Raw genomic sequence first — 24,736 nt, forward strand, 5'->3', positions numbered from 1 at the left:
GATGTTGAGTTGAGTTGCATATTAAATGATACCATTGTCAATACTCACAGATTCTCCTTTGTCCCCCTTCTCTGCTCTATCCCCCTAAGAAGATACAGAGACATGTGATGTAAGCATGAGCAATGACTCCCCATTTAATTACAGTATGCTTTATAAAAGGATCGTATGGAGGGAGAAAAGGAACTATTGGCAGAGATGGGGAAGGACATAACACAGGTCTCTAAACAATATCGATCTAGGGGATGTTGTGATTTGTGGAATGTGTATACATACTGTAATATCATTGTTTTTGCATTAGTAATAGTGAGAAAAATAACAGTTTTGACCAGTTTTGAAAGTGCCATACTCCTAGGTTATCAACATTTAGCATGCAGAATCTGTAAAGGGCAGAGACCAGTGTCCCTGGGGTTGTTCATCATTGCACAGGCTTGGGGCGGTGGCTAGATATTAGCATTTCCCAAGATTACTTTACTTTGACCAGCTTGTTCTTGTATCTCATTGTCCACTGAGAAAAGCTCTTTAGTAGTCTACTGCTACTGGTCCAAGTCAGCATCATCTGAAACAGTCCATGGTTTGGGTGGCTACAATCTCTTTGATGATTCTACAAGCTTCGCCGGCACAGCATTCATTGTAAAAGTCCAATGAATGCGCTCTGATGCGCTCTGAGGCCTGCACCGCACAACTATTTGTATTACCTTGCGGTTGAGGTCAGTACTGTTCAGGCAGTGATGCAGCCAGTCAGGATGCTATTGGTGGTACAGTACTGTAGAAGGCCTGAAGGACCTTGGGAGCCATGATGAAGAATGTGACTTTCAGTCAGTGTTGTTTTTGTTGACTGAAACTAAAACAAAGAATGTTCGTCAACTGCCCTTTTTCACTGAGGAAAACAAAATAAAAACAAAATAAAAATGAGCTACGATGACTAAAACTATGACTAAATATACTGACAATTTTGTCAACAAATAAAAACTAGATAAAAACTAAGCTATGATGACTAAAACTAAAACTAAATATAATGACATTTTCGTCAACAAATAAAAACTATACTAAAATGCCAGGGAGGGACTAGTGGACAAGAGTAGAACTAAAAGACAAGTCCATTTATATTTCTAAATTACTTCTAAATGATCTATTCTACACGCCCGCAATTGTGCGTGCGTGCAGGTGTGTGTGTGTTTGTGTGTGTGTGTGTGGTAGTCTGGGAGCCGTGGGGCCGAAGTTTTTTTCTCAACTGATTCTTGTAGCTTGGGGTCACTTCTTAACAATAATCAAGAGGATGCCCAGTGATATCCCTTGAGCATTTTTAGTTATTAAGCCCTTAATGGCCGAAACACAAACAAATCCCAGAAATTAAGGTTTATATTATTTAATTCAAAAATACTTGGTCTAAATGCATCACATTTTCTTTCTACAGTGTTTATGAATGTGGATATGCACAATGTATTTGATTTATGATTAATGCATTATTAATTAATGCATATTAACCCCTTCATGCCTGAAAACCCCCAAATCCCATAAAATATATTTTTGAGGGGCCCTTGCCACTCAGCTATGCTCAGCTTTCCGTGTTTGTGTAAACACAAACATTGAAGACAAAAGTGAAGACGGAAAAGTGAGGACGCAAATTGTGATTGGCTGAATGACTTTTGTGATGATTTGATGGTTGAGCACGCAATGTGACATAATATGATGATGGATGATATTGATGATGTATGATGATAAGAGCACCCCTCACTTCACACGGGTGTGATTTTTCTTTTTTTTGATATACAGGTTTAATGTTTGTTTTTAGTTCAATGTTTGTTTTAAAAACGCCATTGACAATGAAGGGAAGATTTACGTCATCTTGTCCCTAACACAAACATTAAATGCCATTAACAATAAAGAGAATTTAATGTTTGTTTTACATCACCATTACATCACCTAATCAACATGAGTTAGACGTTAATATATTAGCGCCCCTCACCTCACACGGGTGTGATTTCTTTTTTTTTGTATCTAATGCATCAACTTTTCCTTTTGGCGTGTTTATCCATGAATGTGGATATGTACATCCATCCATCCATCCATCTTCAACCGCTTATTTGTAGTCGGGTTGCGTGGGCAACAGCTCCACCAAAGAGCTCCAGACTTAAGTGGTTGTAATGAAAGGTAGAAAAGAAAAGCAGCACACCTTGGCCCAAAATGGTTGAAAATATGTTACAATTTTTATTCATGCGGGCCTCGACGCGTCATCATGCATCGCATTTTCGTTCAAAGGAAGTAATTAATTATGGAATTTTGATATAAAAATAAATACACAAAAATTGACATTTTCCCATTGTTTTGATTGGATTGGATATGCTCTAAAAGTGTGAAAAACATATTTTTCATTTCCCTATGTCTTTAAGGTTTGTGCAGACCCACGTCACCCACTGTTCCCCCATGGTGGATCTGAATTCTGAACACTTGGACAGCAATTATGTATCCTTTTTTTAACCCAGTGGGAGTGAGTCATTATATTAAGTTTTCCATCCTGCTTGACGCACAAGCTTCAATTAGCACAAGCTTGAAGCACAATTAGGTACAGTAATTGTGCTCCTATTCAAAATATAAATGGCACACCATTTAAATGGCTTGGTTGAATGCTTCTGAAAGTTCTTCTGATTGTAATTCTACTTCGTCTATGCACCTCTTGAATTGTTAAACGGTGACCCCAAGTTACAAGAATCAGTTGATAATCATCTGATGAAACCACGTCAGAGTGGTTGAACTGGACATTGTTCTATAACTAGATGTTGATGTTGTCTTGTTAGTCTATAGGCTACTAGCCTGGTAAACCAACCACCCTGTAAGTAGGCTACTGCATGGGTTCAGTTGGTTGAACTGGACATTGGTTCAATCATTTGGTGTTGTCTTGTTGTACTGTACTGGGATCAGTAGTTAAACAGGATGCAAGCATCGATATTTCTGTGACTGGTTATGGTTCCAAATATATTTGCAGATTCAATCAAAACATGTTCCATTCCTGGATGTATTTCTTACAATTGTGTTTTTCATCAAAAGGATGACAGAAAATATGTGAAATATTCTTTTAGATTAGATCGAAACATATTGGCTGACAAAAAAGTAAAGGGCTAAAATAATTGTCAGACTAAAACTAGACTAAAATGTCAACAGTTTTTGTTGACCAAAACTAGACAAATAAATTTACGGATTATTGGACTAAGATTAAGACTAAAATGCTCGACTTTTAGTCGACTAAAACGTGTCGTGACTAAATAAAAATAGGATGAGTTCGACTAAATACTATAAAAACTAACAACGGTGATTGAAACTGGACTAAGACTGAGACTAAATTTAAAAATAGCCGACAAAAACAACACTGCTTTCAGTGCATCCTTATCTCTCTCCCCTTCCCCGTCTTTAAATCCCCGGTCCTTTCACATTTGCATCATCTTTATTATTCTAATATTCTATCTCTCTTCCTCACCTTATCTCCCGGTCTTCCGACCTCTCCGAGTTCCCCAGCTCTCCCTGGAACGCCTGGTATCCCAGGCTTGCCCGGCCCCCCAGCCTGCCCAGGAAGACCCTCTGCTCCTCGCTCTCCGATAGCCCTTCCTGTAGGTCCGGTTTGCCCCATAGGCCCACGGTCCCCCTGGTCTCCTTTACCACCCCGTTCCCCCGCTAGTCCGCGGCCACCCTGGGGCACAACAGAGAATGAAACAGGATCATTAAGGTTAACATACTGTATATGCAATTCATGCATTACGTCAATGGTTCTCAACCTGTGCACATTTTTTGTAGGGGGTCACAGATGACAGTGAAGTGACAAATTAAACACATTTTTAATACCTAAAACAAAGAACAAGAAATGAATACCATTACTGCATCAAAAGTAATCAACAAACTATGCTATAAAAACTTGTCAAACATGGCCAAATTGTCAAATAATGTATAGGAAAGAGGCAACAATTGAAAGTGAAAATACTAGCCAATCTACAAGCTCACAACGCGTTGAGTTGCGAGGCGTTGTGATCTTGTAGATTATTTTCACAATATATGCCCTAGTTCTTGTAGGGGGGTTCAAATATGATTATTTTGGGCGGTCATGGCCTGAAAAGGTTGAGAACCACTGCTACAATACACAACACGTTATACATGGGTATATCAATCAAATGTCACCATCTGTAGTAATGGAGATCTTAGTATTCTCCTTATCCAATGTCTACAATTTTGCAGTAAAGCCTCCCAAGTGACTCTGGTAGTACTTACATCGGCCCCAGGTGGTCCTCGTTGTCCCAGCTCACCCTTGTCTCCGCGTTGGCCTTTCTCTGGCTTCTGCACCACCACCGGTACATCCTTCTTGTCCACCATCACCTTCAGGTCAGAAACCTACAGTACATGGACATCAGAAAGGACAGCAAACACTTCAGAATATTCACGGGGAAAGGGCTGGTCAATGTCCTTTCTTGCAGAAAAAGGTTTACTTCAACATCTGCAATAAATTGTGTGCAACCACTCTATTCAATTTCAAATATTTGACAATATAGTTGCGGGTAATTAGAATTTTTGAATGTGATGTCTTCAAGGGCCTCTAACAAAATGTAGGTGTGAAATATACCGTAACTATTTGAATTTGAATTATTTGGTGCCTACTGACAGTAGTATGTTTGTGAGGCAATAATGCACTGTACTGTAATTGAAAATGTGCAATAATGTCCCCCAGGATGTGTTTCCCCCCCGAGTGCAGTGTTTGTTTTAGAAACACCAGCAGCGTGGCACGGCGCTGGGCATTTGTTTTGCGCTGGTGCGCTCACCTGTGGCGTTCTTCTCTGTTTGAAACTGCTGAAGCTTGAGCTTAAATATTTTCAACTTGGACGTTTTTTGGCTAGCCTCAGTGGACACGGCACCTTAGTCTGCTGATTGAATAAGTGTTTCTAATCAGCCATGCTGCTTTCCTGCAGTGCACACACCAATCAACCCATTCTCACAACAAGGCAATTGAAATGCCTCTCTCCTTCACTCGATCACTGCTACTCCATTACTGCTACATATGCTGCTGGCAAAGCTTTACCACCCCAACCTCCACATTTCTACTTGCGGGGCACAAAGATTCATCTGAAACTCATTGTTTAGCATAGCTTTCAAATCAAACTGAATTCATTCCCTGATTGCGCTTAATTAAGATGCTGGATAGCTAATTCACGGATAATTTTAACCACTTGAACGCCAGCATCCATATTCTGTGTGGAACATTGGACAAAAGTAGAAGACTCGTGTGAAGTGAGGGGCACCAGCGATGGCAGTATTTATATCAGCCAAATGACGTCTTACGTTGTAATTTACTGTACTGCCTTTAAACAAACATTAAAGTCCATAGACTTGGCTGGCAAAAAATTACATTATAACTACCCTAAACAAACATTAAAGTTCATAGACTTGGCTGGCGATCGGTTATTTTTGAGGGGCACTAGCCCCTACTATGTCCAGCTTTGAGGGTTTGTGTAAACACACATTGACATTGAAGACAAAAGTGTGTAAACACAAACATTGAAGACAAAAGTGAGGACGCAAATTGTGATTGGCCAGAACGAGATGATGTATGATGACATATGATGTTAAGAGCGCCCCTCACTTTAATTAGGCTCTAAACAAACATTAAAAGTCCATAGACCTGGTTGCCACTTGACGTCATTTCAGAATGCCATTGGAGGGGCCAACGCCCCTCAAAAAAGCAGTGCAATGCAGATGCTGCCGGTTTAACAGATTGACCAATTTGGGCAACGTTTGTGCCGCAAATAGGCAATATACTGTAAATGATTCCCGACATGCATGGGCTCAAGTAGGCTGGTGCCTGAATGGCACCATCCTAGTAGATATTAATTACAGATTATTCAATCTCAGCAGTTGCTCTTTCATGAACATCTTTTCCGTATTAATCCATTGAGACCTGGAACGCATCCATGTCACGTTAGCGTTTAACCACATTAACCATTAACCCATTTTGGGGCGGGAACCCCTTTTGGTGTTTTAAACATTATGTTATAATTAAGCTATTGAAAAATATTTTCAATTTAACGATTTTTTAAAAATCGTTAAAATGTGCCTCAAATGCACACACATAGACATTGTTCCGTTTCTAAGAGCCCGATGTAACAACATCACCACATTTCACATGTATGACTGTGTGTCCCACATACCTGAATCCCAAGGACACCCAGGGCCTTCTGTACATCCTGACATGAATGAGGACAAGAGATGCAACAGTGTCAGTGGAAGTGAAGAGCACTTCAACATTCAAGTAGTAAAAGTCCGGATTTCTAAATGTACTTGAATAAAAGTACAAAATGTACCTAAAGTAGAAGGTACTCATTATGCAGAACGTTCCTTTCAAGTTTTCAAATGTATAAAAATCTACAAGCTCACAATGCGTCTCATCGCGATGCAGTGAAGTGGTTAATGTATGTTTTGTAATAATAATCCAAATCTACAATGTAACTAGTATTTAAACTAAAGCTGTCAAATAAATGTAGTGGAGTAAAAGTACAATATTTGCCTCTGAGATGTAGTGGAGTAGAAGTAAAAGTATTGGAAATCGGAAATACTCAAATGAAGTACAAATACCTCAAAATTGTACTTAAGTACAGTACTTGATTTACAGTTAACATTGATTTACAATATAAAATGGGGGTCCCAGAGATAGAAATGCCATCAAATAGGGGTCCGTAGCCTAATGCAGGTCAAACTGGGGGTCCTTGAAATTAAACGGTTTGAGAATCACTGCTAGAGCCGTAACAATATTCTCTCATGGGGGCATATATTTTCAAATGGGGGTCCGTGGGATAATTAGTGTCAATTTGGGGGTCCTTGACATGAAAAAGTTTGGGAATCACTGCTTTACACGACTGCAAGTAGCCTGCCTCCAGGTGACGATCTGACTGGTCTTACCACTGCGGTTCCCGGTTTTCCCGGCGCGCCATCTTCCCCAGGGTCGCCCTGTCAAAAACGCAGCATTCTCATCAATAATGTCAGCTCCAAACACACAGAACCTCATTCATATCACACTGTGGCTATTATGAAGGCCGTATTGTTACATGAACTTACCGTGTCACCTTTGAGCCCATGCGCGCCCCTCTCCCCCTGCAACGGAGAGAATCCATACGGTTACAGGAATGACTGGCTACTTACTGATGCAGGGAACACCCAGATCAATAAAGACAACATTGACTTACTCTGACTCCCACGGCTCCTGGGATCCCAGGCACACCCTGAAGGACAGAGTGGGGACAATGATTAAGAACCAATAGATGTACTGTAAAGGATCCCAGGCACACCCTGAAGGACAGAGTGGGGACAATGATTAAGAACCAATAGATATACTGTAAAGGTGTTTGATTAAGAACCAATAGATATACTGTAAAGGTGTTTGATTAAGAACCAATAGATATACTGTAAAGGTGTTTGATTAAGAACCAATAGATATACTGTAAAGGTGATTAAGAACCAATAGATATACTGTAAAGGTTTTGCAAATTTGTGCATTTCTTTTCCTTTCGCTGCGGTCCTTGCAGACTGATGCGTTACGTCGTTTTTCGGAAAACCAGCGGACCCGAAATTTGCTCCGATATTCGGGTCCGAAAACGCAGCAGTCTGCAAAATGGTGCATTTATATAGCGCCTTTATCCAAGGCGCTTTACATTCACCCATTCACACACACATTCATACACCGATTGCGGCGGAAACCATGCAAGGTACCAACCAGCACATCGGGAGCAATTTGGGTTTCAGTGTCTTGCCCAAGAACACTAAGACATGTAGACAGGAGGAGCTGGGATTCGAACCACCGACCCATGGATCATTGGACGACCTGCTCTACCTCCTGAGCCACAGTCACCACCTTAAGACAGTGGTAGGGTGCTGAATAAAGTATATACACAGATAAAGATACACGCATGTGCATGCACATGCGCACGCACGCACGGACACACACACACACACACACACACACACACACACGCACACGCACACACACACACACACACACACACACACACACACACACACACTTTTCCTTCTTTCCTTCCTGCGTGTTGCTACAGATAATATGAACCCCTGAAGTGTGAAATCCACAGGGGTAAGAATTATTGAACACGTACAGACTTCCTTTGTACCTTTGGTAAGAAATAAAAAGCAGGTGTGCTTCCTCTGGATGCCTTTTTAGTTTAGGCAGTGGGTGCTCTGCTATACATATCAAATACCATATTATTCCCAATGAATGAGAATGTGTATCTGAGTCTTGCATCCTTTACTTTTTCCTTTGTACTTTGTCAGAGTTCCAGTCAGCTGGCCTTTCGTAAGACAAATGGCATGCAGATTTGCACTAGGAGGTTCAATTATCTGTGTTTCTCAGTGCTACACCAATGAGGAAAATCAGGTCTGTGGATATTATATAGTAGTATTAATGCAAGGTACACATTAAAATCAGCATTAGAATATTGGAATGTCATGCATACTCACTGGGGTTCCTGGAGGCCCCTGGGGGCCAGGGATGGGTGCCGCCTCTACTCCTTTAACGTACACTACCTGCCAGACACAGACAGACAGCAGTGCTGAGACAAAACACCATACATACTGTATACAGGTTATAACCTGATGAAGGATGTTGGATGGACTGAAACGCTGTCCAAATGAAGTTTAAATGCAAGCGAGGAATATTCTTTCCTATATGATTGGAATAGTTTTCTTCATCACACCTGTCACTTACTCCAAGATGTGCAGAAGCCTCCTTATCTACAGAATACGTACATAATTAAAACATTAATATTTACTGCAGAATTCTGAGTGTCAATTTCACTTTAAGAGTGTACAGTATACCAGGGGCATTTAACTAGATTAGTGGGCCACTTGTAAAATGACTTAAAAGTCGAGGGCCACAAGACCATGTTCGTGGTTAACTGTATGGATGTTTGTTGTGTGCTATGGGACACAACAATGGTCATATTATGTCCATTATGGTAACTTATCAGGGCCTGCTTCATAATGCATTTATGCCTTTTGATGTTTGATGTGCTCATTTCTGTGCCAGTTCTTTGTAATGCACAGGCTTTGATTTGGATATTGAAATAGAATAGAAATAGAACCTAGATATTTCAGTGCAAGGGGTCCCTGGCATGGAGGCATCTTCATGAGAAGAGTAGTGGAGGCAGGCTGAGAAGGTGAAAGTGTTTTTGTATGAAGGGAACGTTTTTTAATGATTTTGAGCACCCGGCTGATAAGAGCACAAGCTCTTATGACGTGTTTCAAGAAGTATCAATTGAGAGCCATAAAAGCTAGTCAGCCCAGGAGGCTATTGATGTCGAATGAAACATACTGTATAAAATCTACAAGTACATGAAGATGTACTGGTAGCAGATGGATAATTTTGGAATCCACTCAAAAGCTAATGGATGAAGAAGGAGAATTCAGTGTAATGGACAATAAACAGCCATTCAAAATTGGATGGCAAATGGATGAAATGCTCTCAAAACGCACCTGTTGTGCTCTTTTATGCTTTTGTGCTACTGAAATGTAGTGGACATGGTTGAAAGCCACATTATTCTTTAAGTAGTCAACAAAACTTTGTGTGTCTACTTTAAGTAGACAACATTTATAGCTGTTTTGTGAATAAGGTCGGTGACAAGGAGGAGGAGGTGCCAAACCGTGCCAAGCTGTTGTGGCTGTGTATGGATTTTCCACACGCTACTGAGTTCCCTATAACACTGATTAGTCACTGTAAAGGTGACTAATCAACGATAAAAAGTGATATAAAATACAATACCAATTGGTATTATTAAAGGGGAGCAATAACCAACCAAAATTAAGTTACCAAACTTTTTATGCTGAGTTTATTTCCTCTCAAAGCAGTGCGCATGTCAAAACAAGAGGGTTTCTTTTTGTACAGTGCTTGTAATGTGATCATTCAACAAATTCACACAATAGTAGAGTGTGGGAGCATGCGTTAATGACGTTTAGAAGATTTAGAACACTTTCCTGGGGTCTTTATGTGTGTAATATGTGGCTTTAGATATTTTAGATTTTAGCAGTGTCCATGATATCACAGAAACTGGTCTCACTTCCTTCATGTTCCTTCATGTTGTCTCAGTAAGACAGCCCTCCCATAGACATATAAACGTAGACGCCCTTTCCGGCTCTGGAGCGTATGTGCTCAAGGGAGGGCAAAACTTTCCTGAGATTCCTTGCGAAGCCCCACGGAAGCATGAGCGTGCGTCACAGAGCGCATGTTCGGGTTTGTAAGTCCCATAAAAGATGCGCTGTGATTGGCCAATAATCACTTGAGTGGCAGCGTGACGTAACGTGCCTTCCACACTTCCGGCGTACTTCCTTCCCCAGTGTAAATTCTTCTGCCCCTCCTTCAACACACATCGCTCCAACGAACTGCAGCGGCCAATGAGGCTATTTTTGAGTGGTGTAAACCACTCCTACAACTGGCTTTTTTGTGCAGAAAAAATGAGCATGGTTGCTATGTTCAAAATAATTTCTGACGTAATTAAATCACACCCGGGTGAACTGGATGACCGTAGCAACCATGGTAATTTTCTCTGCACAGAAAAAGCCAGTTGTGAAATCACATCCGGGTGTGATTTCATTACGTCAGATCAGAGCTGATCAGGCTACATAATACCTTACCTTATTTCATTACGTCAGACATTACGTCAGACCACAGCTGATCATGCTATATAAAACCTTACACCACTCAGTTCACACGGGTGTGATTTTTTTGATATCTATGGCCCTCCCCCTATCCACAAGGAGGAGCAGTACACCAACGGATTATGGAAATTGTGGTCCAGGAAGGAAGTGAGCCCAGTGTCTGTGACATCATGGACACTGCCACGATGACCCCAAGACCCCAGGAAAGTGTTCTAAATCTTCTAAACGTCATTAAAGCTGCTATAAGCAATAATATGTCAAAACTTTATTTACCTTTACCTTTATTTATTTTTTTATTTTTTTATTCGGACAGCCCAGAAAAGGGTAAACGCTCCCAAAATAAATGTAGTCTCTGTGACACATCTATGGGCCACAATCTGCATTCAAATATTTTCCTAGAAGCTTTGTCATTGGTCGATTTGCCTGTCTACTTCCTGCTTGGTCATTTCGACCACCAATGACAAAGCTTCTAGGTCTAGGAACATCTTTGAATGCAGATTGTGGCCCCTAGATGTGTCACAGAGACTACATTTTGTTTGGGAGGGTTTTACTCATTGCTGGCTGTCTGAATACCAATAAATAAATAAAAAACAAAGTCATTAAAATGTTTACATATTATTGCTTATTTTTTTGCAAAAAGGGTGAAGTGCCCCTTTAAGGAGCTTCAATTAACGGTTATTTTGATGTTCAAAATGGTCATTATGTACAGTCAACCAACCATCCAATAATAATTTGTTTTTACATTGGAATATGGAATGTGTTCCAGTGGCCACAAGAAAGCTCCGCTGGCTGCCAGTTGAATATCACTGGTACGTTACCTGTCCAGGAGGACCAATGCTGCCAGGCACTCCCTGAGTCCCAGGCTGACCAGCTGGCCCCACAGGCCCACCGAGGCCCCGATCGCCTTTCTGACCATCACGTCCCTACACGACACACACACACACACACACACACACACACACACACACACACACACACACACACACACACACACACACACACACACACACACACACACACTCAAACTGATGCTCGCAACTGCTAAATCAAAGCAGGTGGCTGGCGTGGCCGCCTGCCCTCCACTGATGTCCTAGAGATAATTAATTTTGATTTGCACATGAAAACGGCACTCTGACATTTGGAGCCCCTCTCATCCCCCTCAGAAGTGGCTCACCCTTAAAGGCTAACCCTGATCATTAGAGCATGCATTTCGATATAGCTGCTGCGCGGGGGGGCTTATTGATTCAACAGTGAGCGAGAGTGCGATGGTAATATCAATGATGGAGCGAACTACAGTTTATAAACACACACATGAGGGAGATATTCATGAGGAGGAAAGTGTGGTGGAAGGCTCATGTGTAATGCAATAAAGTGAAATAAAGCAAAATCAATACAAGAAGAGAGAAGGACGAGAGAGGGTAATGCTCCATTTATACGTTGTCGTACGACGAAGTATAAATCAGGCTTTAGAACAGGAAAAGGGTGAAGACAGATAAATGAATGGACAGCAGATGATAGAATAACAGCATAATGGAACTGACGTCTCTTCCAGGTGCGCCTCCATCTCCTTTGTCGCCCTACAGATTAAAGACAACAATAATAATAAATGTATTTATAATGCACTTTACGTTACAATTCCAACAATGGTAATAAGAGCTGTACGCAAACAATGACAACCGGGAGATGTATGCCTCAATGACCTTGCAGGTGTATACAAAGGCTACATAACATTACAGTATGTAATTTAGATAGTAGATTATGTAGACATAGTATTCTATAGTGTATAGCCTACTTATAGTTTCATTGTACAGATATTCTACTGTTAGACAGATGTTAGGTTCTTAGCTCATGTACTGTATTTGATGTGTTACCATGTGTTGTTGTTGCTTACTGTAAATCGCTCTGGATTAAGAGCGCCTGCTAAATGTCTAAATTGTAATTGTACAATTTATAACTTATATCAGCGATATTACTTTAACTCAATGTTTGAGTTAAAGTAATTGTTTGACCAATGTTGAAAATGTATTGTCTTTGATTTGTTAATCTACACTAGTCACGTGAAGGCTTCAAATCTTTGAATACACGAGAGGACTGTGATTTTAAATGTCTAATGTTGTAAAATAAAAATAAAAAAAGCATTTTCTTTTTAAATAAAAATATTTTTTTAATTTTCAGTCCAACAAGGTTGATGGCTGGAGTCTGAAGTTCAATGGGTTTATATAAAATGGGCTTAATATAATCTGATCAAATGAATATCAAATACTGTATACTGTATCTAAATATTGAATCAAGTAACTAAAAAACTATCTGGGGTGCACACAAAGGTCTGAACAAATATGAAAATGATCCCAGAAGGGTTCTAAAGTTAAACATCACTTTAAGTGTCAGTTGATTTGATTATTTGTATTAATCTGAATAACAGACGACACATACCTTTCTACCATCTTCCCCTGGCACGCCGTCCTCACCCTGCAACCAAAAAAAAAAACAATAAAAGCAAACAAACAACACTGTAATACAGCAGCAAAACTTTAATAATGCATTGCTGCTGCAATGGGTTATTAATTGTTTATTTTATTAGCAAGTCACTGAAGGCAGATATTATTAAACAAACAGGAACACTGAGGAGAATGAACTGCCTAACTGAGGGACTGTTGATCAGTACACATCAGCCATAAGACATGTCTTTACTACCACTGTTTCACTGAAATGACAGAGAAAAACAGAGACAGAGAGAGGGAGGGGCCAGAGTTAGAGAGTGGTAGGGAAAAGACATCCATCCATCCATTCACTTTCGTCGACTAAAACTATGACAAAATGTTCGTTGACTACCGTTCGCAGACGAAAACTAAATAACAACTATATAAAAACTAAGCTATGATGACTAAAGCTCAGTGGCCTTGTGGTTAGAGTGTCCGCCCTGAGACTGGGAGGTTGGGGTTCGATCACCGGCCGGGTCATACCAAAGACTATAAAAATGGGACCCAGTGCCTCCCTGCTCAGCATCAAGGGTTGGATAGGGGGTAAGTCCCTGCGACATACTAGCATCATGTCCAGGGGATGTACTGTACCTCAAGTTGCCTCATGCTACAGATACAGGAGATAGGCTCCTGCCCCATGGGCCTCATGGCTCGGAAAGGCTTACTTAATTACTTTTCTTTTGTCAGGTGAAACCTGACTAATGGAAGCTCGTGAAATGTAGACGACAAGATCGACACCTAGTCATACTGAAGGCCTATTCTGATTGGCTCAATGACTAAAACTAAATATTATTTTATTCGAAAGAATATGACTAAAACTAAATCAATCTATAAATGTGTTGTCAAAACCAACACTGATCCATCCATCCATTCACACAGAGGATTGTCATTGAGGGATGAGTATTTGTATTGCATCAATCACCATCTTGCCAGGAAGCCCAGGTTTGCCATCGACTCCTGCTTTGCCCTGAAATACAACAGCAGTGCTGATAAGATAAAAACAAAGCAATACATTTTAAATAAATAAGACACAGATAGAAAGAAATGGCGTGTACTCACAAGTGTTCCTGCGCTGCCTGTGGGACCAATGGGGCCTGGAGGCCCCTGTGCACCTCGAAGTCCTGGCAAACCCTGGTGAAACACAACAGTACATATGGAGCATGGAGTGATTGCATGAAAATAAACTAAGATAACTTAAATCCTACTTGACCACTTAAAAGTCTGTGTATTGTAGTCTTTTTGGCGACCCCTCTAGATTACATTTTATTTGTCAGTAATGAAAACGGCATGAGGTACAGTAAGTCATTAATGCTAAAAAAGGATAACAGAAAAAGGTCCTGGCGACTTGTTTCCATTGTGGTCCTATATAACTCAAGCACAAAAAGTTCGGAAACTCCACTTTAATAATATCAATTAGTGATATTGTCTATTGAGATTCATGTACCCGTGTCAGAGTACCCGTTCCACCCATTTGTCGGTGTCCTTTTTATGCCCATATATGGAGATTTCTGTATCTGTCTCTCTGTATCCCTTTATTCCCATGTAGTTCTGTGTCAGGCATGCCCAAATATGGAGTGTTGTGATGTCAGAAGAGGACAGCTCCATATATGGAGCCTGGACAGGGGCCCTGTCCAGAGCCCAAGCAGAGGCCTTTTGTGGCAGTTCTGGACAACCGTGGGTCCGGCCGACTCGACACCGGGTACTGCACTCCCTGTGGGGGTGTGGAACGTGTGTGTCAAATTTGAAGTTGGTGGGGCGAACGGTTCTTGAGTTACGTGCATTAAAGCCATACACATGTACGGCTTTAATGCAAAGACAAGCGTAGAGACAGACAGAGACGTGGCGCATTTATAGATCGATTTTAGTCGTTGATTAGTCACCTTTACAACGAGGTATAGCTTGTAAGGATCGGGCGTTCGTGGAATGAGCAACACAGTTAAACGTGTGAGTAGCGCCTCCAAAAAAAATGCCAAAATGACAAGTGGTTGGTATTGACCTTTGCTTTGAGTTGCTTAGTGGATTTGATCTCACACAGTAATAAGGGAATAAAACAATACATATTGGCCATTTTTAAACTTTATAGATTTTACACTCAGTGGGGGAACTCAGTAGCATCTGGAAGATCCATACGCAGCCACAACACTTGGTATGGTATGGGGCAGTATCTCTCTCACAGGCAAGACAGAACTTGTCATCATTGAATGCAATCTCAATTCAGTGAGATATCGGGAGATTCTGGAGCCATTTGCCATCCCATATCTTCAGAATCTGGGACCTAACGCCATCCTCCAGGATGACAATGCTCGCCCCCACAGAGCCAGGATCAACACAGAGCACCTCCAGAATTTGGGAGTGGAGAGGATGGAATGGTCTGCCGTGAGTCCAGACTTCAAGCTTGGGCGTGCTGTATGTGCTAGAGTAATCAACAGAACTATGTTGGATGACTTGCAATTAGGGCAGTCAAACGATAAAAAAAAGTGATTATTCACAGCTTAAGAATTCTTTAATCATGATTAATCACCATTCAAACTACTGTACAGTATGTCCAAAATATGTATGTATGTATGTATGTATGTATGTTTTATTCTTTATAACAAATCCAGTGTGGTAGGATGGTGTTAGTATTAGGGCTGTCAAACTATTCATATGTTTAATCAGATGGATATGGGGCAAGTCATCTAAGCATGCATTAATTTCGTTAACATTTGTCTGTTAACTAATTATCTAATTAATTTCACAAAATAATTAACTCAGTTAACTGTAATTTTGACAGTCCTACTTGCAACAAAACCTGGTTGAGGAATGGGAGGACATCCCACTGCAAAATGTGTCTAGGTTGGTGACCAGCATGAGGAGAAGGTGCCAACTTGCCAAGTTGTTGCGGCTTCCACACGCTACTGAGTTTGATAACACTTAGTGTAAAATGATTCAATGAATAGTGCAAAAATGGCCAATATGTGTTGTTTTTTCCTTATTACTGTGAGAGTGCAATCTACCAATCCACTAAGCAACTCAAAGCAAGGGTTGAAATTGAATACCGGCTATCTTTATATGTTGTTTGTATGTCTGGCCTCGTGGGGAAAGATGCTGGGTGGATGGGGAGGATTGGGGAGGGAGTTGTGGGAGAAAATATAAAAACAAAGAGTTGTATTTTCTTTTCTTTTTGTGAAACTTGCATATAATGTCATGCTCATATTCTTTGAATAAAAGTTTATTTATAAAAAAAATAAAATAAAAAAATTAATACCAACCATTTTAGCACATTTTGTGCACGTTTTGTGTGTTGCTCATTCCACGAATGCCAGATCGCTGTCGCTCCCTCTAGTATTGTGGCTGTGGCCTGGTATCACTTACTTTGGAGAAGTAGATAGTCTGGTAGCTTCATTGTCATTGCATTATATGACTATATGGTCTGTTAGAACTGCGATTCCCAGAATTCAGTTTGAAACAAAACCATGGAAGTACCACTCCAAAACAAACACGGCAGGGTCCAATCGTGATATTTTGGAAAGACATACTGTAGTCAGAAACAGTATGTATTAACTTAAATAATAATAAATAAATTATAATTTACATTTCAGGTACATTTCTCGTGACTGCGTCATTTTGGCATCAGTGTCAGTGTCAAAATGGTGTATATAGAGAAGTTGTCCAAAAACCTTCATGTGGACATTATGTGGAATAGTAATACTGAAATAAATGGATCTCTCTCTCTCTCTCTCTCTCTCTCTCTCTCTCTCTCTCTCTCTCTGGAGACACACAGACAGGAGGCTACTTTTAGTTGTTTCTCTAACAGGAAAAGGTTATGCTGAAGGTGCCTAAAACCAATCCTAATTTGGGAGTTACAGCCTTCAGTGTGTATGCTCCATATATGGAACGAATGTCAAGAAAAGTTGAAATTAGATGTCCTCGTTTCTTTTGCTATTTTTAAAAGATGTTTAGCTGACCAGCCTGACCGAATATTGGAAGAAGGCCTTTTTATTGTAATATTTAGTTTTATTACATTAGCTAGGTTTATATAACTATCTGCGCAGTGCGCACCATAGTCTCCAACTCTTTATACTCTGGGCTCAGCAAAAGGTCATCTTTGTTAGATTACTAACAAAGTCTAGGAGACATGATCATATTACACCGATTCTTGCTTCCCTTCACTGGCTGCCGGTGAGTTTTAGAGTTGGTTTTATGATTTTACTGATGACTTTTAAAGCATTGCAAGGCCTGGCTCCCAGCTATATATATCACTGATATGCTGGAAGCACATAAGCCGGTGTGCAGCCTTAGATCCTCAGGATCTGAGGCTGATCTCTTGGAAGTTCCCAAGACTCGCCTCGTCACCATGGGGGATTGGCGCCCAGTTTCTGGAATGCCCTGTCTGAGGATTTAAGGCTAGCTAAGTCAACGTCATCTTTTAACCCATTTAGGCCTGACGTCGAAATAAAAAAAAAAGTTTTCTAAATCATGACAATTTTCTGAAAGATTTGAGGCACATTTTAAAGATTTTTCAAAAATAGCAGACCTACAAGTTCATATGAGCTTGTAGATCTGCTATTTTTCAATAGCTAAAGTTTAATGTAACGCTTAAAACACCAAAAGGGGTTCCCGCCCAGAATGGGTTAAATCGCTCCTGAAAACATATTTGTATCAAAGGCCGGTTCCGGCGAGCCGCCCCGCATCCGAAACGGTCGAGAAATTACAGTTACCGTGTGGGGGTCCCTGGGGGGTCCCCGGAACATCCAGACCCCCAGTAACGCGCCCAGGGGGGCGGTCCGGTTCCGGCGAGCCGCCCCACATCCGAAACGGTCGAGCAATGACAGAGTTACCATGTCCCTGGGGTCCCCGGAACATCCAGAGTCCCAGGAACGGCCCAGGGCTCGTATTGTAGTGTACTCTGTGCCACTTTACTCTGTGCTGTACTCTACTGGCCACTTTAGGTGTCGCAGCTGTGCGTGCTCAGACATACAGGGACAGGGACAGACACAGAGACAGACATACACATTGCTGTGTAATGGAGCGGTTAGGCACCACTCAAAAACTATTATGACAGGAAAAAGACTTGGGCTCATTCACAAAGCACTATGGGGCGAGGAGACACAGTGTAAAATGTATTCCAGGTGCAGCAGAAGGGTGTCATCATGCATCAATCAAATCTTGACTACTGTACAGTACCATACTGTAACCAGTGGTGGAAGAAGTACTCAGATAATTTACTTAAGCAAAAAATAGCAATACCACAATATAAAAACACTCTTACGTTAAAGGACCACTTCACCAATTTTCAACCCATCTTCATATAATTGGTCCTCACTAATAAACATGATAAAATGGCACCATTTTTTTCTACTCAGTCTGCTTCTCATAGCAGGACTGTGTGCAGTTCAGAAACCCGTCCACCAGTGACATCATCGTTAGGCAGATTATTTTTAAACAATATTTTTTTACAAAAATGTTTAGATTTTTATTATCATGAGAACGATGGCTTCCATTTTCGCATTGCAACTTTCAGTACTAGAAAGCCTGCAGTTTCTAAAAGCTTGGATTCCCCATCGATGATGTCACTGGTGGACGGGTTTCTGAACTGCCCACAGTCCTCCTATGAGACACAGACCGAGTAGAAAAAAATGGTAGCCATTTTATCATGTTTATTAGTGAGGACTAGTATATGAAGATAGGTTGAAAAGTGGTGAAGTGGTCCTTTAAGTAGTAGTAAGTAAAAGCGTAACATTAATATATTTATTTAAAGTACCAAAAGTAAAAGTACTAAAATGTTTTACAATTGCAGATCTGGGTGACAGAGTGGGTGACAATGTTATCACACGTAAAGATGAAATTACCTACCTAGGTTCCATCCTGGAGGCTAATCTTTCCGGTGATAAAATGGCCACCAACGTAATCAAAAAAGTCAACCAAAGAACAAGATTCCTTTACAGGATCTCCTCACTGGTCGACAAAAACACCTTGAAGACCTTAACAGGAGCCCTTGTACAAGGCTTCTTTGACTATGCATGCACCTCCTGGTACCACAGCACCTCAAAGGCCCTTAAAACTAGGCTCCAGACCTCCCAAAACAAACTGGTCAGGCTCCTACTTGGCCTCACCCCCCGAACCCACCTCACCCTTGCCCACTTTGACAGACTGGCATGGCTTAGGGTCGGCGACAGAGTACAGCATCTTGCAATGGGTCTGGTCCACAAGATTCGATACTCCACCAAGATACCCATGTACCTGTGTAGATACTTCCTTAATGTTAACGAAGTCCACACCCACAACACCAGAGGGAGTGCAACGAATCATGTTCAACCCAGATTCGGCACAAACAAGGGACTAAATTCTTTTCGCTCCTATGCCACCAAAATGTGGAACGCCCTACCAACAGTCATTAAGACATGCGAATCCCTTGACTCCTTCAAAACCGCTCTCAAAGGGCACCTACGGATGGCTGCAATTCGAAACTGGCCCCCGTAAAATCTGAATCCCCCCCCACCCCCCCCCCCCTTTTTTCCCTCACTGTATATGTTTCTTTTCCCTTTTTACCTCCATTATGATGAATTCCTGTACTGTTCTTTGTCTATATAGAAGTGTCTATTTGTACGTCTCTAAATGTGTTGATGATTTGAACATGGTGGACCCTGTTGTAAACAAGTGTAATGCTTAATTGGGTCGTCCACTCACAGTTAACAGCCTTTGTATTGAGTTTGTGCTTGAAATGTACTGTAATTCTGCAAACTGTTAATACAATTTTCAATCAATCAATCAATCAATCAATCTAAAAGCTTGTAGATAAGCTATTTTCAAATAGCCTATGTTCAAAATAGGGGTAACGTGTTTAATGTATGTTTTATAATATAATAATTTATATCTGCAAGTTTTCAAATAATTGTAGTGGAATAAAAGTACATTTGCCTCTGAGATGTAGTGGAGTAGAAGTAAAACTATTGCAAATTGGAAATACTCCATTAAAGTAAAAAGTAAATAAAAATTGTACATATGTACTGTACATACTTTAGTACATACTTTAATAAGTCTATTATAGGTCAATTTTTACACCTTCAGAGTAATACTGTGTACTGAATTCTCCAAGCATGCAGAGACAGCTGCTTGCTTTAAGAGGTCATGCTCAGACAGATGACATAAGCCCTTGTTTTTACGAAACAGCTCTAATTTCAAGAACAGGAGCCCATGGCCAGTATTGAATGCATGTAAACAACAGGGTTCAATGGGATTGGATAAAACAGGAGTGTCAACAAGTCCACATTGCCCTCTGCTGTACATGTACAGTAAAGTCTAAGACAGTGGTTTTCAACCTTTTTCATATCAAGCTCCATTATTTATTCAGAATGTAAGCCACAGACCACCATTTGATGAGATTTTGACTCGCATACCCAAAACTAAAGAATATTTAGTTGTAGTTGGATAAGACTTTGTCCACAATTCCACGCTGTATTGATGTGGTACCATAGGAGAGATAACAGTTATCTCTCCTATGGTACCATAGGAGAGATAACAGGGAAATGATCCAAATAAGAATTATTTGTATGTAGACTTCTTGTAAGTATAGTCTAATAACAAATTAAACCAAATGGACCCATTACGGTCCATTTGGTTTCATTTTTAAGTGGTACAACCACTTCCTTAAGTGACTATGTGTGTGGGTGGGTGGGTGGGTGGCTTGCTGGCTGGGTGCGTCTGAGCACGAAAACAGCCTGGTTGTTTTTCACCACCTGTGCGTAACCTAACACACACACAAACACACACGCACATATTAACTGTATATATTGTGATTGAGGGTGTGCCAGTATAGTACAGTACAGTACAGTAGAGGGTACAGTAGAGGGACCCCCACACGGTAACTCTGTCATTTCTCAACCGTTTCGGACACGGGGCGGCTCGCCGGAATCGGGCCGGCACCCTGGATGAGTTCCTGTGGGTCTGGAACACCCCCCCCCCCCCCCCTCCCCCCCACACGGAGTTGCACCACTTACTTCACACGGGTGTGATTTTTAAGATCTAAGAGTTAAAGATCTAATAAGAATCCATTTGGTTACCAACTCTCCATCAATTAGCTGGGGACCACCCGGAACCCCCTCAAGGACCACTGGTGGTCCCTGGACCACTAGTTAAAAACCACTGGTCTAAGAGATGACTGCCATTATTGTGGCTGTTGGTAAAGATTTGGTGAACACAGCCGTGTTGGGAGATATTTATTACTGCAACCCTTGGATTAAATTATTAGATTCTACACCTAAAAGTATTGCACTATAATATGTTTGGATGGCTAAACATATTCTATTCTATTAAGTTTCTTGGTTAATTCCTAATATGAATGTTTAGGTGGCAGCGGTGGCCGAACGGATTGAGGATCGGTCTTGATACCGGAAGGTCGCCAGTTCGAATCAGCGGTCCGACACGTTAAAATTACCACCGCTGAAGTGCCCTTGAACAAGGCATTGAACCACTACGATGAAATGTTCTATGAGCAGGCTGGAAACAAGTTCTTGAGCTTAGCCCAGATACCCTGGGTAAATATAGTAATCATTTCATTTCATTTCATTAGCAGCTGAAGTGATAGAACATGAAAATATTGGCTCAACCTCTATCTATAATAATGAAGAATATTCGTACACATGCTCCAACTGCCTGTCGGCTCTAAGTTCTTATCTGAGCATGACAATTAGCATTAAGTGAGCCTCATTTGAAAGCTTGAAATGTGAAAAGTGGTTTGGCACCGTGCATGCAGTACATAACTAGTGACATTTTTAAACTCTATCAGCTACTATTATAATTCTTTAATAAAAAAAAGCACGTAATAAAGGAAATAAAGGAAAATCAGAGATGTGTGCTGGAAGGGACAGAAAATAAGCTTCTATTAGGATTTCTCAAAGGCTACACATTGTTCGACGGGCGCTCCTTCCTGCAGTGTCAACGATTGCTTCACTCATCTAAGATTGGTGTTCACATTGGATACCCTACTGTGCTAGGCTTCAGTCAGTCCACACATCACAGCGCCCACTGCCCAGGGGTATTATATTAAACATCATTTCATGCACCCCAAAAAAGCCTTGCAATTCATCGAAAACTTTTCAGCGCTGCCCTGGATACTAATCAGTTTCTGTGGTTAATACAGTTATTATTATACCAGTGCACTGTGAGAGCCCAGTCTACGAAAACTATGACAAAAAAAATGTTGTGTCGACGACAAAATAAGGGAGGGACTAATGGAGAAGAGATCCAGTAACTAAAAGACATGTTCTGATGAATTGAAACTGATGTACATAAACAAGTCTTAGTGCTTTTTCTGGTTTCATCCCCGTAGCAGTTTTGTTTTGACCCTTTTATTCAAAAGACTGGCCAAAATGAAATTAAATATTTCTGTCAAAATCAACACTGTCAGAGCCTGAGCTAAACATAGGGCCTACAGTATACCTGCATTTAGGTATGCCATAATGACATAACAATAACATAATGTTGTCTGGTCTTGGTTTTATTAACAAAATAAAAATAAAAATAAATGAAAAAGAGCACTTTACAGGTGGCTGTAATTCGGAACTGGCCCCTGTAAAATGTCCAAGCCTATCCCCCCCACCTTCACACACACCCCTCCTGAACTGTTGTTTATATGATGTTTTTGCATAGTATTGTATATTATTGCAGAAGGGAGTTCCAACCGCGCCTCTAGCCTATGGCAGGCCAGTCTGGTGCATCGATCAGAAGCAGGACATGTATGTATCATGAGAGAAGGAGGCACTGGAGCAGCTCAGACAATTTAGGCCCTTACATGAATGACCTGACGAAGATGTAACTGAAACATCGAAACGTTGTCGCTTTTTACCTGTACCCTGTTAATAAAGTAAGGGCCTAAATTGTCTGAGCTGCTCCAGTGCCTATTTCTCTCATATTGTATATTATTGTTTGTCGATTAATTGAATACCCAGGACCCGAATGGAAACAAGCCATAGTGCTTTCTTGGGTTTAATCCGTTTAGCATACTTTTGTATAGAATTGTACTTTCTGTGCTGTTAATAAAGTATGTAATCAAATCAATCAATCAAAAGCATATTAAGGTCTGTTGATATGCTTTATGTACTGACCATGTGTCATCTACGGTACATCCATGTATGTGCATAGATCAAGGTGGGGCGATATGGACAAAATCAAATATCACATTATGTTTGACCAAATACCTCAACCCCAATATTGTCTTGAATATGTTTTTTTGTTTTGTTATTATGGAATATAATTTAAAGTAAATATGCAAAATGTGGGGAAGGTACATGGAAATAAAAAAAATGGTCAGACACATTATTTAATCACCAGCATACTTTTCTTTGGTAACAACAATATTGACAACTCACGTCTCTTCCTGGATCGCCTAGCTTCCCCGGGTCTCCCTGTAGGAAAGGAAAAGGTTTGCATAAAATTAGTGACACCCACGTTTACCTTGCGGTGACATTAATCTACTGCAGTGGTTTTCAACCAGTGGTCAGGGGACCACCAGTGGTCCTTGACCTTGAGGGAGTTCAAATGCAGAATAAATAATGGGCCTTGATATGAATAGGGTTGAAAACCACTGATGTACTGTGTGCTTCTGTATACTGTGTGCTTGGAGATGGTTAGTTCACTGACCCTCTGGCCTGCCACGCCTGGCACTCCTGGTTTGCCGTCTAGACCAGCTCGTCCATCTAAACCAGATGCTCCCCGGTCTCCCTAATCACATAGAGGTGTTGGGGTCAGAAAGAGAATATGACAGAGTAATAGCCCTACAACGACAGTAGTACATGTTTCAGTTTTCACCACTTAAGCATCTGACTGTGTCACCTTAGCTTTTCCCACTTTAACCATTATTTTAAACTTTAGCTATTGAAAAATAGCAGATATACAAGCTTGTAGCATGGCACTCGGTGCTACGCTACCACACTACGAGCTTGTAGATCTGCAAAACAAACTCAAAACAAAAAACAAAAAAAAATTAAAATGTGTGCAAATCTTTGAATATTATATTCTATCACAGCAAACGTTTTTAACTCATATCTTTGCTTCCCTGGGGTCCCTGGACTAACATATTTTGAGATGGGGGTCGGCGGCCAAATACATACAATTTTGGCAGTCCTTGACATGAAAATGTTTGAGCACCACCGATAGAGAAACATGAGTTTTCAGAAAACTGTCAGGTAATGGGTTATAACCACTTAAACACCAACATCCGTATTGTGGGGAAAGCTGTGACGCGCTCGTGGATCGGCTATTTTCAGCAAAAGCATTCCCCACAATAACAGAAAACACTGTAGCATAGAACCCTGACTACTTGGGCAGTGGTGTTTTGGTCGTTGGCTAGCACGGGGTACCACATGGTCAGTCATTTTTCCACGCACACGCACAGATACGGCACAGTACGGCACGGTGCGGTGCACGCCCTACATTCAGAACACCCAAATCAAATGGCTACTTTGCATAACAGGTTCACAGGCAGTGAGCGTCCTCACCCTTAAACATGGTATAAAAAATAATAATTATGGCTTCAGTACTGCTTCTGTCGTATTCTGTTCGGTCTGTACGGAACAACAATGCCT

General features: G+C 40.9%; 1 protein-coding gene across 1 annotated transcript in view; it reads right to left on the minus strand.

Annotated features, from left to right (window-relative positions):
- The window catches only part of col7a1 (collagen, type VII, alpha 1), a gene marked incomplete at its 5' end in the record, with an annotated part of 133,831 nt that overhangs the window by 42,784 nt on the left and 66,311 nt on the right, over window positions 1–24,736 (minus strand). The window contains 15 exons of the mRNA XM_079510675.1: window positions 49–84; window positions 3,473–3,682; window positions 4,255–4,374; window positions 6,183–6,218; window positions 6,931–6,978; window positions 7,087–7,122; window positions 7,215–7,250; window positions 8,500–8,565; window positions 11,511–11,615; window positions 12,234–12,269; window positions 13,126–13,161; window positions 14,095–14,139; window positions 14,232–14,303; window positions 23,522–23,557; window positions 23,793–23,873. Of these exons, the coding sequence (XP_079366801.1) occupies window positions 49–84; window positions 3,473–3,682; window positions 4,255–4,374; window positions 6,183–6,218; window positions 6,931–6,978; window positions 7,087–7,122; window positions 7,215–7,250; window positions 8,500–8,565; window positions 11,511–11,615; window positions 12,234–12,269; window positions 13,126–13,161; window positions 14,095–14,139; window positions 14,232–14,303; window positions 23,522–23,557; window positions 23,793–23,873 (999 nt within the window). The remainder of the gene's footprint in view (window positions 1–48; window positions 85–3,472; window positions 3,683–4,254; window positions 4,375–6,182; window positions 6,219–6,930; window positions 6,979–7,086; window positions 7,123–7,214; window positions 7,251–8,499; window positions 8,566–11,510; window positions 11,616–12,233; window positions 12,270–13,125; window positions 13,162–14,094; window positions 14,140–14,231; window positions 14,304–23,521; window positions 23,558–23,792; window positions 23,874–24,736) is intronic.

The sequence above is a fragment of the Electrona antarctica genome (genome assembly GCF_951216825.1).
Source record: "Electrona antarctica genome assembly, chromosome: 9".
Lineage (NCBI taxonomy): Eukaryota > Metazoa > Chordata > Actinopteri > Myctophiformes > Myctophidae > Electrona > Electrona antarctica.